Source organism: Panonychus citri, unplaced genomic scaffold (genome assembly GCF_014898815.1).
Source record: "Panonychus citri isolate SS breed McGregor unplaced genomic scaffold, ASM1489881v1 Contig00011, whole genome shotgun sequence".
NCBI classification, from domain to species: domain Eukaryota; kingdom Metazoa; phylum Arthropoda; class Arachnida; order Trombidiformes; family Tetranychidae; genus Panonychus; species Panonychus citri.
Genome location: NW_026515416.1, coordinates 1,319,856 through 1,332,866, shown reverse-complemented (window position 1 = coordinate 1,332,866; position 13,011 = coordinate 1,319,856). Strand labels below are relative to the sequence as shown.

The window sequence follows — 13,011 nt, the reverse complement described above, 5'->3', positions numbered from 1 at the left end:
AGAAACAACAATCAACCGTATCAACAACACAATCCAAACTTTTCTCAGGTAAAAATGGTTGAAAAGAGATAAACAAAGCAAGAGTAGAAAAAGAAATGACCCAAAGAACCAGAAACCTAAACAAGATTCAGAAAGTTCCGTTAATCAGGATGAGCAGGGAAAAGAAAACAGTTAATGTTTCAATAGATAAAAATCTTTCTCATGTCCGAACGAGTGAAATTTTCTCAACTTAATTGTTAATCTATTTCTTTTTTTTTCTCTCTCAAAATTCTATCAAATTATTATCATAACGATATCTTCTAATTGTGCTACTTGAAATCCAACGAATTTAATTTGATAATAATCTGCAACCTTTTCTTTGAGATGAACAAAAGTGATAATCAAAAAGGAGATCAAAGTTAATTGTGTTTACTTTTCACCGTAAATGTCTATTAGTATATAAATCGTTCATTGATCGAGAAATCAATTTAAAGTAAATAAATTTATTTCGATTTACAGGATTACAATTGATTCTTAATAATTAGATAGAAAAATATTAATAATATATAATAGAAGTAATAAAATTAATGAGAATAATTAAGTTGATGTGAAGTTGAAATTGGGCTCATAGGTTGTGATCAATGAGATTCCTTTTCGATTGACAATTAAGTTAATTGTTTCTTTTTTTACTCTATTTAGGAACGTTCACCTTGAGATTGATTTCGACGGGCACCGAAAAGATTTGGCCTTGGACGACTTTTAAATAATGGGTTTGAGTTTCTTGATCGTTGCCGTTGATTAGTTAAATTACGTTCGGTGGTTGATGATGGAGCATGAGAATGATTTGATTCGGATGATTTATCTTCTTCAGAATAAGAATCATTTTTACTCGAAGATGATGATGATGAAGATGATGATGGAGATTCAGCAACAGAACCTGAGATGATTGAAATGGAATCATCGCCATTATTGTTATGATCTTTAATTGTTTCCTCTCTGATTGGTGAATCAACTGATGGAGTTGATGGTTTAGGTGAACTTGTTGTTTCCTCATCCGGTTTTGTATTTCGACCACGAAGGAAACTTGGTCGACTTCGAGTTCGTCCCCGTGTTGTGACCGATGTTAATGAATTGAGTGATCCTGATCGTCGAGATGAGCTTCGTGTCTCTGGTGTTGGTGTTGTGGTGGTGGTGGTTGTGGTTGTTGTTGTTGTAGTTGAACCTCGAACTGATGATGTTGAACCAAAACGTCCACGGGAAGAACCAAATCGACGAGGAGCTGAAGTTGTTGGCATTGAATAAGAGGGTGAAGATTTTGGTGTCGTTGAACTAGTTGATGGTGTTGATGAAACTGTTGTCGATGAAGATTTATCTTCATCTTCTTTGGCCTCAAATTCACTTGTCCGACCAAAAGGACGATTGGCTCGATATGGTTTTCGAAGGGAATTTCCAAAATTTCTTGGACGAGGTCTTGGGGTGGTCGTTGTTGTTGTTGTTGTCGATGTAGTCGTAGTGGTAGTCGATGAAGGTGATCGTGGACGCGTCAATGAGCTCGGTCGAGTCGATGTATTACCAAATCGTCTTCTAGAACCAAAACCTAATGAGAAACAAAAAGCCGATCGAAATGAACATTAAGCTGTCAAACAATCAAAACACTAATCAGTAAAATTAAACCAATAAAACACTGACCTGGTCTTGGTCGACCTCGAATATCATTGGACTCATCTGCGGGTGAACTTGTTGTCGTTGTTGCTGTTGTTGTTGATGGTTTAACTGTTGTAGTTGTTGTGGTTGATGTTGTCGTTGGTGTTGTTAACGATATTGTCGATGAAGGTGCCAACGATTTAGACTTAAACGATTGTGATCCTGGTGACAAATCTAATTGCAAGGATAATATAATAATAATCAGTAAATCACTTGCTCTCATAATTTATCAATCCAAATGAAACAATCACTTTGACAAACAAAATTAATCAACAGAAAATCACCAAAAATGAAAAAATCACAATTCGCTCACAATCAACATCAACTTACCCAAACTAATTTACAATAGAAAGTAGTTAATCACAATTAACGGACGATGATTGAACAACAATTAAAGTAAGAACAAAAAAAAATTAACTAATCATTGAGTGAAAACAAATTCAAATATAATGAATATTATTTGTATATACTCAATGAATTGATAACACAATTAACATTTGAACTAATTTGTCTCTCTATTGTTAATTTGTTACCTTTTTGATGAGTTAAATTGTTACCTTAATATTGTAATAAATATAAATAAATTATTAACAATCAACGAGACTGATGAAGCGTGATTAAATAATCACAACATGATCTTTATGCCTTCCCTTGATTATGATTAGTTAAATGATTTAGGGTAAATTCATTTAATTCATAATATCAAAAATAATAGAAATATATTTAAATTGTGATTAGTTTGATTTCTGTAGGAAAAAAAAGGCTAATCAACTATTAATAACAATTTAACTATCAAAGTGTGTAAGGTAATCATCATTTGATTTTATTTTGGTATTAACAATCAACTTAAATGGCTAAGGAGATAATCACATCATTTAAATTGTTGCTAAATTGTTGTTGACTTTTTTTTCTGCTATTACAATCAAATTAAATTGTTTCCATTTTTTTGTCACAATAATTTCTTGATTATTAACTCATCATCTTAATCACAATTATCGGAATGGTTTATACAATCATATAAGTTGAGAATCAATTGGAAAATAATTATTAGTTAATTGTTGTTGAAACGGATTTAATCAATGATAATTATTTGTACTGATTAAATGTCAACCATTGTCAACGATATTTTTGAATATTTAATTGTTGATTAAGTAGTTAATTTATTATATAAGAGACTGATTAATGAGTAGTTACTAAAATAGTTACTCAAGTGTATTTGATTATAATTGGTGATGATTAACTAAATGATTTGGATAGACAACAAACCCTTTTTTAAATTGTTGTTAAATCATCATTTCCTCTACCAGGAATTAAAACTAATGCCAATCAACTTTTTGATTAACTAAAATAACTAAATTAACTTAATCAAATTGTTTTTTCTTCCTTTCGTAATGAATATTTAATTCTTGATTAGTTTAAATTGGCTTCAATAGTACAACATTAGATTCCGCTTTGTTTTTGATTGTAATCTAAATTGTTACCCTACTCGTAGAGCCAAAAATATACAATTAACTTTTCCGATTTGCACAAAAACTAAATTAACTTAATCAATTGAAGTGCATCTACAGTTAATTGTCAATTTAGTAAGAGTAAAAAAAAAGATTTCCTTTCTAAGCAAATCAATTGTTTCCCTTTCATTTTTCAATCAATTGAAATAGTTTTTGAAACAATTAACTAATTTTCTGTGTAATACTCAAGTTAAGACTCACCATTAGGTAATGAATGACGATGATGATGAAGATGATTAATAGATAATTGGTCTGATTGGTCAGTACTCTTGGGTGGGTGGGAAGGTGATCGAGTGACCGGTGGACTTGGAGAGGGAAAACCGTGTCCAGTGAAAGGGGAAGAGGTCGATGAATTGGGAATATGACGAAAAGCTTGACCAGGAAATTGAGGGGAAAATGAGTTACCTCGAGAATTAATTCCTTGGACATTATTAACTCGAGGAGAATCATAATTAGGTCGATTGATTAGATTATGATTAGAACCATAACGAGATACATTTGAAATTGGATTAGAATTAGAACTTGGAGTTGATGATCTATCATCTGAAACGGAAACGGAAACAGAGATATCGGTTGAAGGGTTAACTGTTGTTGAAGGAGTGACTGGGGAGTGAATATGAGTATCGATTGGACGAGATTGATAATTAGAGAAATAATTAGATGATGAAGATGAAGATCTTGTTGAAGGTTTAGAGGTTACAGTTGATTCTCGTCGTGTACTCGAATCGACAAACGAACGAGATGGAACAGTGGAAGACGATGAAGATGAGGAAGATGAAGAAGAAGATGACGAAGAAAATGTTCCTTTAGGTAATTTATCAGTTATCTTATCATAACCCTCTAAACTTGGTATTGTGTCCAAACTTGAATCAGCCCCATTTTTGGTAACTCGGGTCACGGTCCCGTTTTTATTAGTATCATCATCGTCGTAATAATAATAATAGTAGATGACAGTATCATCTTTTTTACCTGTGCTGTTTGTTGATGGTGATGTTGATCCTGTTGATGAATTGATTGAAGGTAAAGATGATCGAGTGATTTTGTTTGTTTGATGTAATCCAGATTGATCTTTATCCTTAAGAGATAATGACGATGATGATGATGATGATGATGATGATGGATTTGATGATAAACTAGACTGACGAGGGCCAACTGTCGATGATGATGATGATGGATAGTAACGACTTGATGATCTATCCTCTGTTAATCTACTTTCCGAACTTGAAGATGATGGTTGGACTCGAGAAGATTGGCCTGATATTGGTGGTGGATTAAGTGTCGCCGGTGGTTTCCAGGTAATACTTTGGTGTGGTGAAGCGTTTCCACTGAGAACTGATATTACCTGTGGTTGTTGATGACGCGAGGAAACAAAATTATTATTATCACTTGCTAAAGCTCCAGTGGGTATTATGCTTGGTGGTTGATATGAAGATGAAGATGAAGATGAGGATGATGAGGATGATGATCCAGAAGATGAAGACTGGGATGAGGATGGATATTGAGGGAATCGTCTAACTGATGAAATTGGATCTGATTGGGTTGATTCATCGTTCGATGGATCATTATCTACACCGGTGTAAGAATTAATTGTCGAAGGTGGAAATTGATAACTTCGAGAACTTCGGATTCCACCTTCGGCAATTGGATCAGGTGAATCGTCTAAAGATGATGAATGATCTCCATCATCTTCATCCTCATAAAGATGAGATGAAGGTGAATGATAATATGAAGAATGACCAATGTCCACCAGTGAAACAATTAGACAAACAATTAGCAAATAATTTAACCAGTTCATGATTTAAATATATAATTTTATCAAGTAAAACAAGTAAATTAAATTAACAAATGTCAATGAATAACCAAATTAATTACCAAACTTAAACAGAAAATGATGATGATGATGATTGTTAATGTTATTGATTAAAACATGGAAACAATTAAGTTACAAATATCATATCAAAGGTAAAGTTGTAAACACAAATCAAGTTAACACAAAGTAACCATTTAACTAATAGAAATACGTAAAGCTTAACAATTAAATATTCAAACAATTGATTAACCTGTTAATTGACTGATTGTGTTTCCAAATGATTAAGAAATGAATGAGAAAGAAAAAAAAACAAATAGGAAAAAGATAATAACAATTAAAAGGTTGGAGAAACAAATGAATTGAACAGAAAATGATGTTTACTTGTTTACCGTTAATTCAATACTACTGAAGGAAAGGATTTAGAACTCGATTCCAAGAGTGTGAGAAAGAAAGTTAAACATGATGAAGAAGATGAAAATGAAGATGAAGATGATGAAGCTTGAAGTAGGCTGAAATATTCAGCTGAAATAAGCTCATGAAACGAAGCCGGTTCCACGAAAAAAAGTCAGAACCAGAAAAAAAAACTGCGATCGTTGAGCGTTGCCAATATAAGAATTGATGATTCGTTTTTTTTGAGGTTCCTTTTTGTCCTACTTTTTGTTTTCTGAATAATATCGAACTGATTAAAGATTATTAATTGTTGAAACAATTAGAAAATCATTTCAATCGATTGAAATTCAGGCACAATTAAATAGATTAACTCTAATTTCAATTGTTCTCGTCAAACTAATGTCGTATTAGTTTCGTTGTAAGAAACAAATTGTACCTCTAATTGTTGTTGATTACAATTAAATTATGTAAATAAATCAATTGATTATTTTAAAAGTTACCACCATTTATTAATCATACACAAAAATCAAACTAATTGTTACTTTTCAATAAGTTGAAAGGTTTAATTTTAATGTACAACAATTTGTATTACTTTAAAGTATATCATTTAATTTTTATGTTAATATTATCACAATTAACTAATTGATTCAGAATAAAAAGGAAAGGGACAACAATTAGTTGATTGCTATTGGGTTTCCGCTATTGTTTAATTAATAGGAATCGTTTTATTAGTCTGTGTATTTTAATTGTTAGTTGAAGTGATTAACTTACAGTTACCGTTTTGGTTTAAATTGGGATTAACGTGAAGGTGAAAGTTAGACAAGTTAATTTGATTGTCAGCATATTGTAATTCACTGATTTCTACCTATCAATCATGTTAATTACTTAACTAATTAATTCCTCTAAATCAGGTTTATCGTTATTAGTTTTAAAAAGCCAAAAAAAGGTTCACAATCAAATAGAAACAGTTAAATTCAAGGTTACCCTATTTCTAAGATGAACCTTTTTTTCATGTCTTCAATATCTTGTTTAATCACAACAATTTAAGAAACAATTTAAGGATCTGAAATACAATTAACAATCAAAGTGATTTAGTCTCACAATCAAACAACCATTTAATTCCGCTTTTTTTTTCTCAATACACTAAATTGTTGTCACAATAGAAAATACAATTAACTGGGAATCGGTTATTTTTTTTCTCGATCTCTCTCTTCATCATCACTGTTTCCCCATTCAATTAACAATTAACTAATTGTGAAGATAAAAGTTTTAATAACATTGCGAAAAAAAAATATTATCATTTATCATTAATATTGATTATCAAGTCCAATAAACAATTAAAAAAGTTTTAACCTTAACTTTGAATTGAAAGTTGTATTTACAATCATGATTAAGTATTAACAGTTTAATTGATTATTGTTTAAAATTAATTGTCAATTTAATGATGGACAACAGTTTAGTGGTCTAATTAATTGTGACACTTGATAATAATCATAATTTAAATAACTTCCTGTTTATGTTAATTGTGTTGATTTAATTGTTGATGAAAAAAAAAGGGTTAACCAGTAATTGTTTAGATTGATTAATCAGTGGGAGTTTGTTGATTGTGATTAGATAATGAAAAGGGAAACGTAATGATTAAGTAAAAACCTACATCATTTAAATAATTGATGATGATGATTGACGAAAAATGGAACAACAATTAAATTAACAATTAACTTTTCACAATCTAACATTTTTCTTACTCTTCCTATTGTAGATTATTGTTGTTAGTTAATCATAAGTGTTAATTGTGTGGTTAATTAAATTTTAGGCTAATCGTTGGCTCAATATGAAAGTGAATTAAAAACTAAACTTTTTTTTTTCTTCTAATAATCAAATTAAAATGATAATAATTAACTTAATCCACTGAATAGGTGAGGTTAACCTAACCCACACCTTAACATAAATATGTTATTACCGTTGATTGTTATTGGTGTTAAATCATAACGATTAACAAATCAATTTAGGGTTAGTCATAATCTTGATTGTCTCATTTTCCACATGATAACAATTAACCAAATTGTTGATAATAATATAAGTTTGTTGATTTCAAAATTTGATAAAACTGCTGACAATTAGCTAATTGTTTTATACGGAATCGGAATTAGTTTTGTCAACTGAGAAAACAAAAACAAAATATAATCTTGATCATGATGGTTGATTGTTGATTGTTTAGATTAGAGTTGTTTAATTGTCAGTAATTAAACAGAAACTAAAATTTAAATTAATGATCCAACAACTGTTAACTGTTTGCTGATCAGATTAGAATCTAATTAACTTATTACAATCTACAATCAGTTAATTGTAAGTCTTTTTTGAATGTAAAAAAAAAAGTGATAAAAAAATCACTCCAAATGTAATTAGATTACTCATCATCTTTAAAATCAATTAATTGATCGTTTAATTGTTAAACTAATCTAGAAACAGTTTTAATTGTTCCCGTTGTTAATTTGATTACCTAAAAATTAGGGTAACAATTGATAAATTGTTATTAAACCAGAAAGATAATCATTTTGGATTAGATAGAAATTATTTTTCGCTTTAATTAAAACCAATTGATTAACTTTGTTATTCAAAGAAAAAGTAAATTAAAACTAATCATAATTAAAGAATTACTTTTATAATGAAAATTTATAAATCATTTCATCTTTAAATTTGGTTTAATGAATTAGTTGAATTTAAATTTTCTCTTAATTAGACTTTGGGAAATGATTTATAATCCATGATAATAGTAAAGTAATGATTAAGTTGATGTTGATCAATTGATTAATTGATTACTTTCTAACCCTAAGGTAAGTTGATTAGGTTGTTAGACAACTTGTTTAATCCTTTAAAGTTGATTGTTAATTATGATTAACATTAATTAATGGTGGACTTGAAACGTGATTAAGGTGAAAATCAGTTGATTCTGTTACTTTTACTGGTTAATTTTTTATTTGTATTCCCTAAGTAGGTTAACCTTGATCTGATTACAACTAATTATTAGAATCACTGTCTGGATAGTGAATTAATATCAAACAATTAAAATATGTTGATTGTTAATTGAAAGTTTTTCTTGGTTAACGCGAGTGATTAAAGTTAATTGTTGCCGTTCATTAGGTTGGTTTTTGCTGCTTTTACTTTAGTTTTTTGTTTTATTTTCAGGCTTGATCTTATTTCGGGTAACGGGTTTTGGGCTGATCTTTTTTTTTTATACAACAAAATTAACAAGATGACTTTTGATGATGATTAAAAAATGATGATTAACGATAATTAACAAAATATTTTGTTCTTATTTTGTTTTTCTCTTATTTATAAAGGCACTTATGATGAAAGACACGTTGGACAATTTGATGGCTTGTTGTTGTTTGGTTGATTGTCAAGTTGATTAATTAATCGAGAAGAATCAACTTAACAGTTAATTATTTGAACATGATGATAATTACAACTTTTTTTTTACGTTTTCTTCCTTTAAATCAGATAATCGTAATAATTTGCCCAATAATTGTTGATGATCAGATGATTAGACGACCAGATTCAATGGATTATACAAATTCAATTTTGTCAATCCCATTTTCACCAATTGATTATTTAGTTAATTGTGTTGATGAAAATGCTGTTTTATCATTTGACATAAAGTCACCAATTTACATGCATATAACAATTTAGTAATGATTTAAACAGTTTAATTGATGCAATTTATTATAATACTTGATAATGATGATTTCTCATTATCAACATCTCCTATTACTTTGGGATTTGGTGACAATTGTAATGGTCATGGACACTTAATGACGATTAAAGTGATTTAATCAATCAAATTTGACACCCACAGTTCGTCTCCTCTGAAAAGGAAAAAAAATATCAATTAGAAATTTAGATAATCAGTTAATTAGTTTTAGATGAATTGACGAACGACAACAATTACCGTTCGAGTTGTAATTTTGGGCAGTGGAATTGATGAGAGTTCAGAATCGCGCTTTCGTCTCAATTTTCGTGACGGACTTTGTACTGATTTCGAAAGGTCATCTTGGACATTTAGAAAACCTTTTACTTTATCATCTTTTGATAATGGAGGAGGTAATTGTGGTTCCTGAACTTTGGGCGATTTATCTTCGATTGTTTTATTTTCCGATATTGATTCAGTCGTTTGATTATCACCTTTATCTTCAGTTAATCCGATCTCAGAATTTTCAACTGAATTATTTATAATCTTTGGCTTGGAAAGTTCTATGATCTCATCATTAGTTAATCTCTTTATCACAATTGCTGCTCTGGGGACAATTTTAGTAGGATCGATTCGAGGTTTACTCTTCACTCTCGATTCGTCCTTTTTGGATCTAAATTCACTCGATTTGGTGGTTAAAGTTGATAGGAAATCATTTCCATGATTCTTTGGTTCTTCAACAGGTAAATTTTTCATGGATAAATCTTCATTAGCTGATTCTTTCATGAGAGTATCTTTTTTTGTGGAATCTTCGTGCTTTGATTGAACCTTTTTCTTTCCACTAATTGTAACATCATTTTTAGAAATTGATTTACTGGGAGTCTCTTTATTACTCGTAATTCCTTTACTATTGATTGTCTTTTTTGGAATCATTTCATTTTCTTTTTTCTCCAGAGAAATTTTCTCATCTGAACTTTTCTTGGGTTCATCTTTACTCGAGGATTTGGTTAACTTTTCATTCATTTTTACAGGTATTTCACTCGATTCCTCATCCGATGATAGCTCAATTGTTGTTCCTGAGCAATCTGATGAAAAGAAAATTAATTGTAATTAATGTCAAATTTTCTTTACCAATCAACTTGAATCACTAACCCAATTCATCTACAGGATTTAAGAGAGTGATATTTTCATGAGCATCGAAATATTCACCTGAAGAAGGAGTATCGGGACTATTGTTATTAATTTTCGACGAAAGTTCCAATGGTAAAATTGGCATAACCTACGATTAAGAAGAAATCAGAAAACTACAATTAGCTTAACATTGATTAGAAATTGGAGAAAACAAGATCCATACCACTTTCAAGGTCGAAAACTTTTTCATATCGAGTTTGGTTTTAGAAATACCATTAACCGAAATCGAATCCAATTCATTAATCTTGCTAATTGTTTCCGAATCTTTAATATTTTCATCTAATTCTACTGAATCTGATTCCATGTTCAGTTGTTGATCAATCATAAATTGGAAAGTGGAAAGTATAGTCTGTAAGAAAGAAGATGAAGTAATAGAGACAAGAAAAGATGATGAGTAAATTTGTGTTATTTTTTTAAAACTTTTCTTTGTAAGAAAATACAGTCAAGAGTAAAAAAAAATGGTTAATTAATTATTAATCGAATTGTGTTCTCAATTGTAGGATAGAATTATGTTCAGTGTACCTCCTCATTTAGTGGGCAAATCGGCGATTCAGTTAAACGATTACTTGAAGTTCCAACGAGATTGGCAAAGTCACCAATTGTATTGATTCCTTTAACACTAAGCCAGTTTCGCATTTTACTTGTCAACATATTACAATAGCTTTGAATGAAAAGATCGACACTTTTCTTAGCATTGACCCACGATTCTAGAAGAGGTTTACTAGCGGGTTCAATTGATTCTTCCACTTCCATTGCTGTTTCTTCAATCTCTTCGATCTCCGTTGTAAAAATTTGTTCGGTAGATGTTGATGTTGGTGGTGATGGCGATGGCGATGGTTCATTTAGATCGGTTGTTTGTTCAATCAAATTTGGTTGTTGTTGATTCGGAGAAACAATTGGACATAAATCAGATTCAGATTCTACTTTATCATCCAAATTGTTAGACTTAGTATTATTTTCAATTAGTAAAGCTTCAATATTGTTATTCTCTTCAATTTGATTTTCTTTGATTACATCATCAACTACCCCAGGGTCAATTCGGTTTGAAGATGAACTTGATTTGTTAGCACATGGTGATTCAATTACTTTAAGTAAAGATTCAATTTCGCTGAAAACATCATCACTATTTTCATTTCCACCATTTTCTTTAGTATTAGAATTATTGGAATGTTCACTGATTTTCTCTGATGAGTCTAAATTAACATTTGATTCTATTGGTAATTGATTATTATTGTTAATAGAATCTTTTGACGAATTAACATTATCACGATCATTTGGCGGGTTGATAACAATTTTCACAGATTTACGATTTCTTCCATCCAGTTTGGCCTGTTTAGCAATTGTACTTTCTACAACAGGATCACTATTTTCTGTATCAAGATTATTAACGATTATATCAACAGGCTCAACAATGGAATTGGTGGTTACAGGTTCACCTTGATTATTATTCACAACAGTTTCAGGCTCGGATTGTGATTGTTGCTCATTTAGAGCACTTTCTGAACCTTCAGATTGATCTTCATATCGAAGGCGACGTTTCCTATTTGTTTTTGGATTGATATTTTTCCTCGACTCTATGAGTTTTGTTGCCGAAATTGGATTAGCGAAAATAACTTTCTTTTTATTAGAAGTAGCTCCATTTCCATCATCAATTTCCAGTTCATCTTCTCTTTTTCGTTTCAAAATTCCTTTCGATATTGGGGTTAAGGGATCACAGACTTGATTTGGTGAAGTCTCACCTGGGGATCTGATTATTTTTCCATTGTTTATATCGTTACCTCCATCTTTTGATAGACCAGACATGATTTCAAAATCAGTTGCAGCAATACTGATATTATAAGCTTTGGCTTTCTTCTGACCTTGATGAACAGCTCTGGATCCTCGACTAAAAGGTGAATTGTTAAGCGGTGTTAATGGTGTTGTTCTTGGTGGAGAAGAATTTGATATCATTGTTATATTCAACCAGACAGAATTAAGTGAACAAAAAAGAATGGAAAAGATCGACGTGAAGAGTAAAATCTAAAAGGGAAAACAAAGACGAAGATGGAATAAATAAATGTTTAAAAGAAGAAAAAAAAAGAGAAGATGAGACAATAAAAAGAAAATTACACTTAAGAGAAAAATGGAAATCACAGAGTATAAAAAACGAATTGGAAAAAAAATAAATACTAGAGAAAGAAAATACTGATTCTCAGTTGATGGTGGTGATTGTGATGATGGAGAGAAATGGAAGATGAAGTTACCAAAAATATGAGAAGTGAAGAGAGCGCTAAAACAAAAACAAAGAGAGGGAGATAAGGATAGAGAGAGAGAAAGAGGGAATGAGAGAGATAAAAGAGAGGGAGATGTGTAAAGGACGATGAGAAAGGAAGAAATTACAAAAGAAGAAATAAGCTCAAATGAAAGAGAAATCAGTCTATTATTTCAGTAGAGTAGAACAATTAAAGTTGAATTTCTCGATATTAATAAAAAAGAACAATAAATAAACACCAATATCAACACGAGAGAGTGAGAGAGAAAAAGAGGAGCCAAAAAGAGAGCGGGCCAAGTGAGATGGTAAACAACCGGGTAAACAAGAAACCAATGAAAACACAACAATAGAGAGGGAAAAGGTAAAACTCCAAGTTTAAATAACCGGAAAAATTTTTTTTCGAACAAATCATTAGACTTGCGAAAACGATTAATACAAAAGACACTTTTCCCGTGTTCATAATCGAAATCGATTTAATTAAAAGAAATTA

The 13,011-nt window shown here is 30.5% G+C and overlaps 2 protein-coding genes across 3 annotated transcripts; both read right to left on the bottom strand.

Annotated features, from left to right (window-relative positions):
* Positions 1-462: 462 nt before the first annotated feature.
* On the bottom strand, positions 463-5,446 carry LOC128392924 (uncharacterized). The gene is made up of 3 exons (XM_053353020.1): positions 3,393-5,446; positions 1,669-1,857; positions 463-1,576 (listed from the first exon to the last, which is right to left on the bottom strand). Exons 1-3 carry the CDS (start codon positions 4,984-4,986, stop codon positions 675-677), a joined length of 2,685 nt encoding a protein of 894 aa, XP_053208995.1. The 5' UTR covers positions 4,987-5,446; the 3' UTR covers positions 463-674.
* A 3,101-nt stretch (positions 5,447-8,547) lies between these two features.
* Positions 8,548-12,948, bottom strand: LOC128393211 (TNF receptor-associated factor family protein DDB_G0272098-like). Of its 2 annotated transcripts, none has more exons than XM_053353340.1 (6): positions 12,380-12,948; positions 10,793-12,289; positions 10,434-10,619; positions 10,232-10,358; positions 9,341-10,164; positions 8,548-9,257 (listed from the first exon to the last, which is right to left on the bottom strand). In XM_053353340.1, the coding sequence occupies exons 2-6, from the start codon at positions 12,218-12,220 to the stop codon at positions 9,225-9,227; spliced, it is 2,598 nt and encodes an 865-aa protein (XP_053209315.1). In that variant the 5' UTR covers positions 12,221-12,289; positions 12,380-12,948; the 3' UTR covers positions 8,548-9,224. The 2 variants fall into 2 exon arrangements, with proteins under 2 accessions (XP_053209315.1, XP_053209317.1); XM_053353342.1 differs by having other exon boundaries at positions 10,289-10,358.
* Positions 12,949-13,011: the final 63 nt, after the last annotated feature.

What these genes read in the sequence shown, in the direction of transcription:
- LOC128392924 (XM_053353020.1), bottom strand. Translation starts at nt 4,986, where the DNA reads ATGAACTGGTTAAATTATTTGCTAATTGTTTGTCTAATTGTTTCACTG. An exon ending in TCGTCATTCATTACCTAATG is followed by an intron (nt 1,858 to 3,392) that starts GTGAGTCTTAAC and finishes CCTTGCAATTAG; the next exon opens with ATTTGTCACCAGGATCACAA. An exon ending in TCGAGGTCGACCAAGACCAG is followed by an intron (nt 1,577 to 1,668) that starts GTCAGTGTTTTA and finishes GTTTCTCATTAG; the next exon opens with GTTTTGGTTCTAGAAGACGA.
- LOC128393211 (XM_053353340.1), bottom strand. Translation starts at nt 12,220, where the DNA reads ATGATATCAAATTCTTCTCCACCAAGAACAACACCATTAACACCGCTT. An exon ending in TTTGCCCACTAAATGAGGAG is followed by an intron (nt 10,620 to 10,792) that starts GTACACTGAACA and finishes TCTTTCTTACAG; the next exon opens with ACTATACTTTCCACTTTCCA. An exon ending in AAATCCTGTAGATGAATTGG is followed by an intron (nt 10,165 to 10,231) that starts GTTAGTGATTCA and finishes TCTTTTCATCAG; the next exon opens with ATTGCTCAGGAACAACAATT.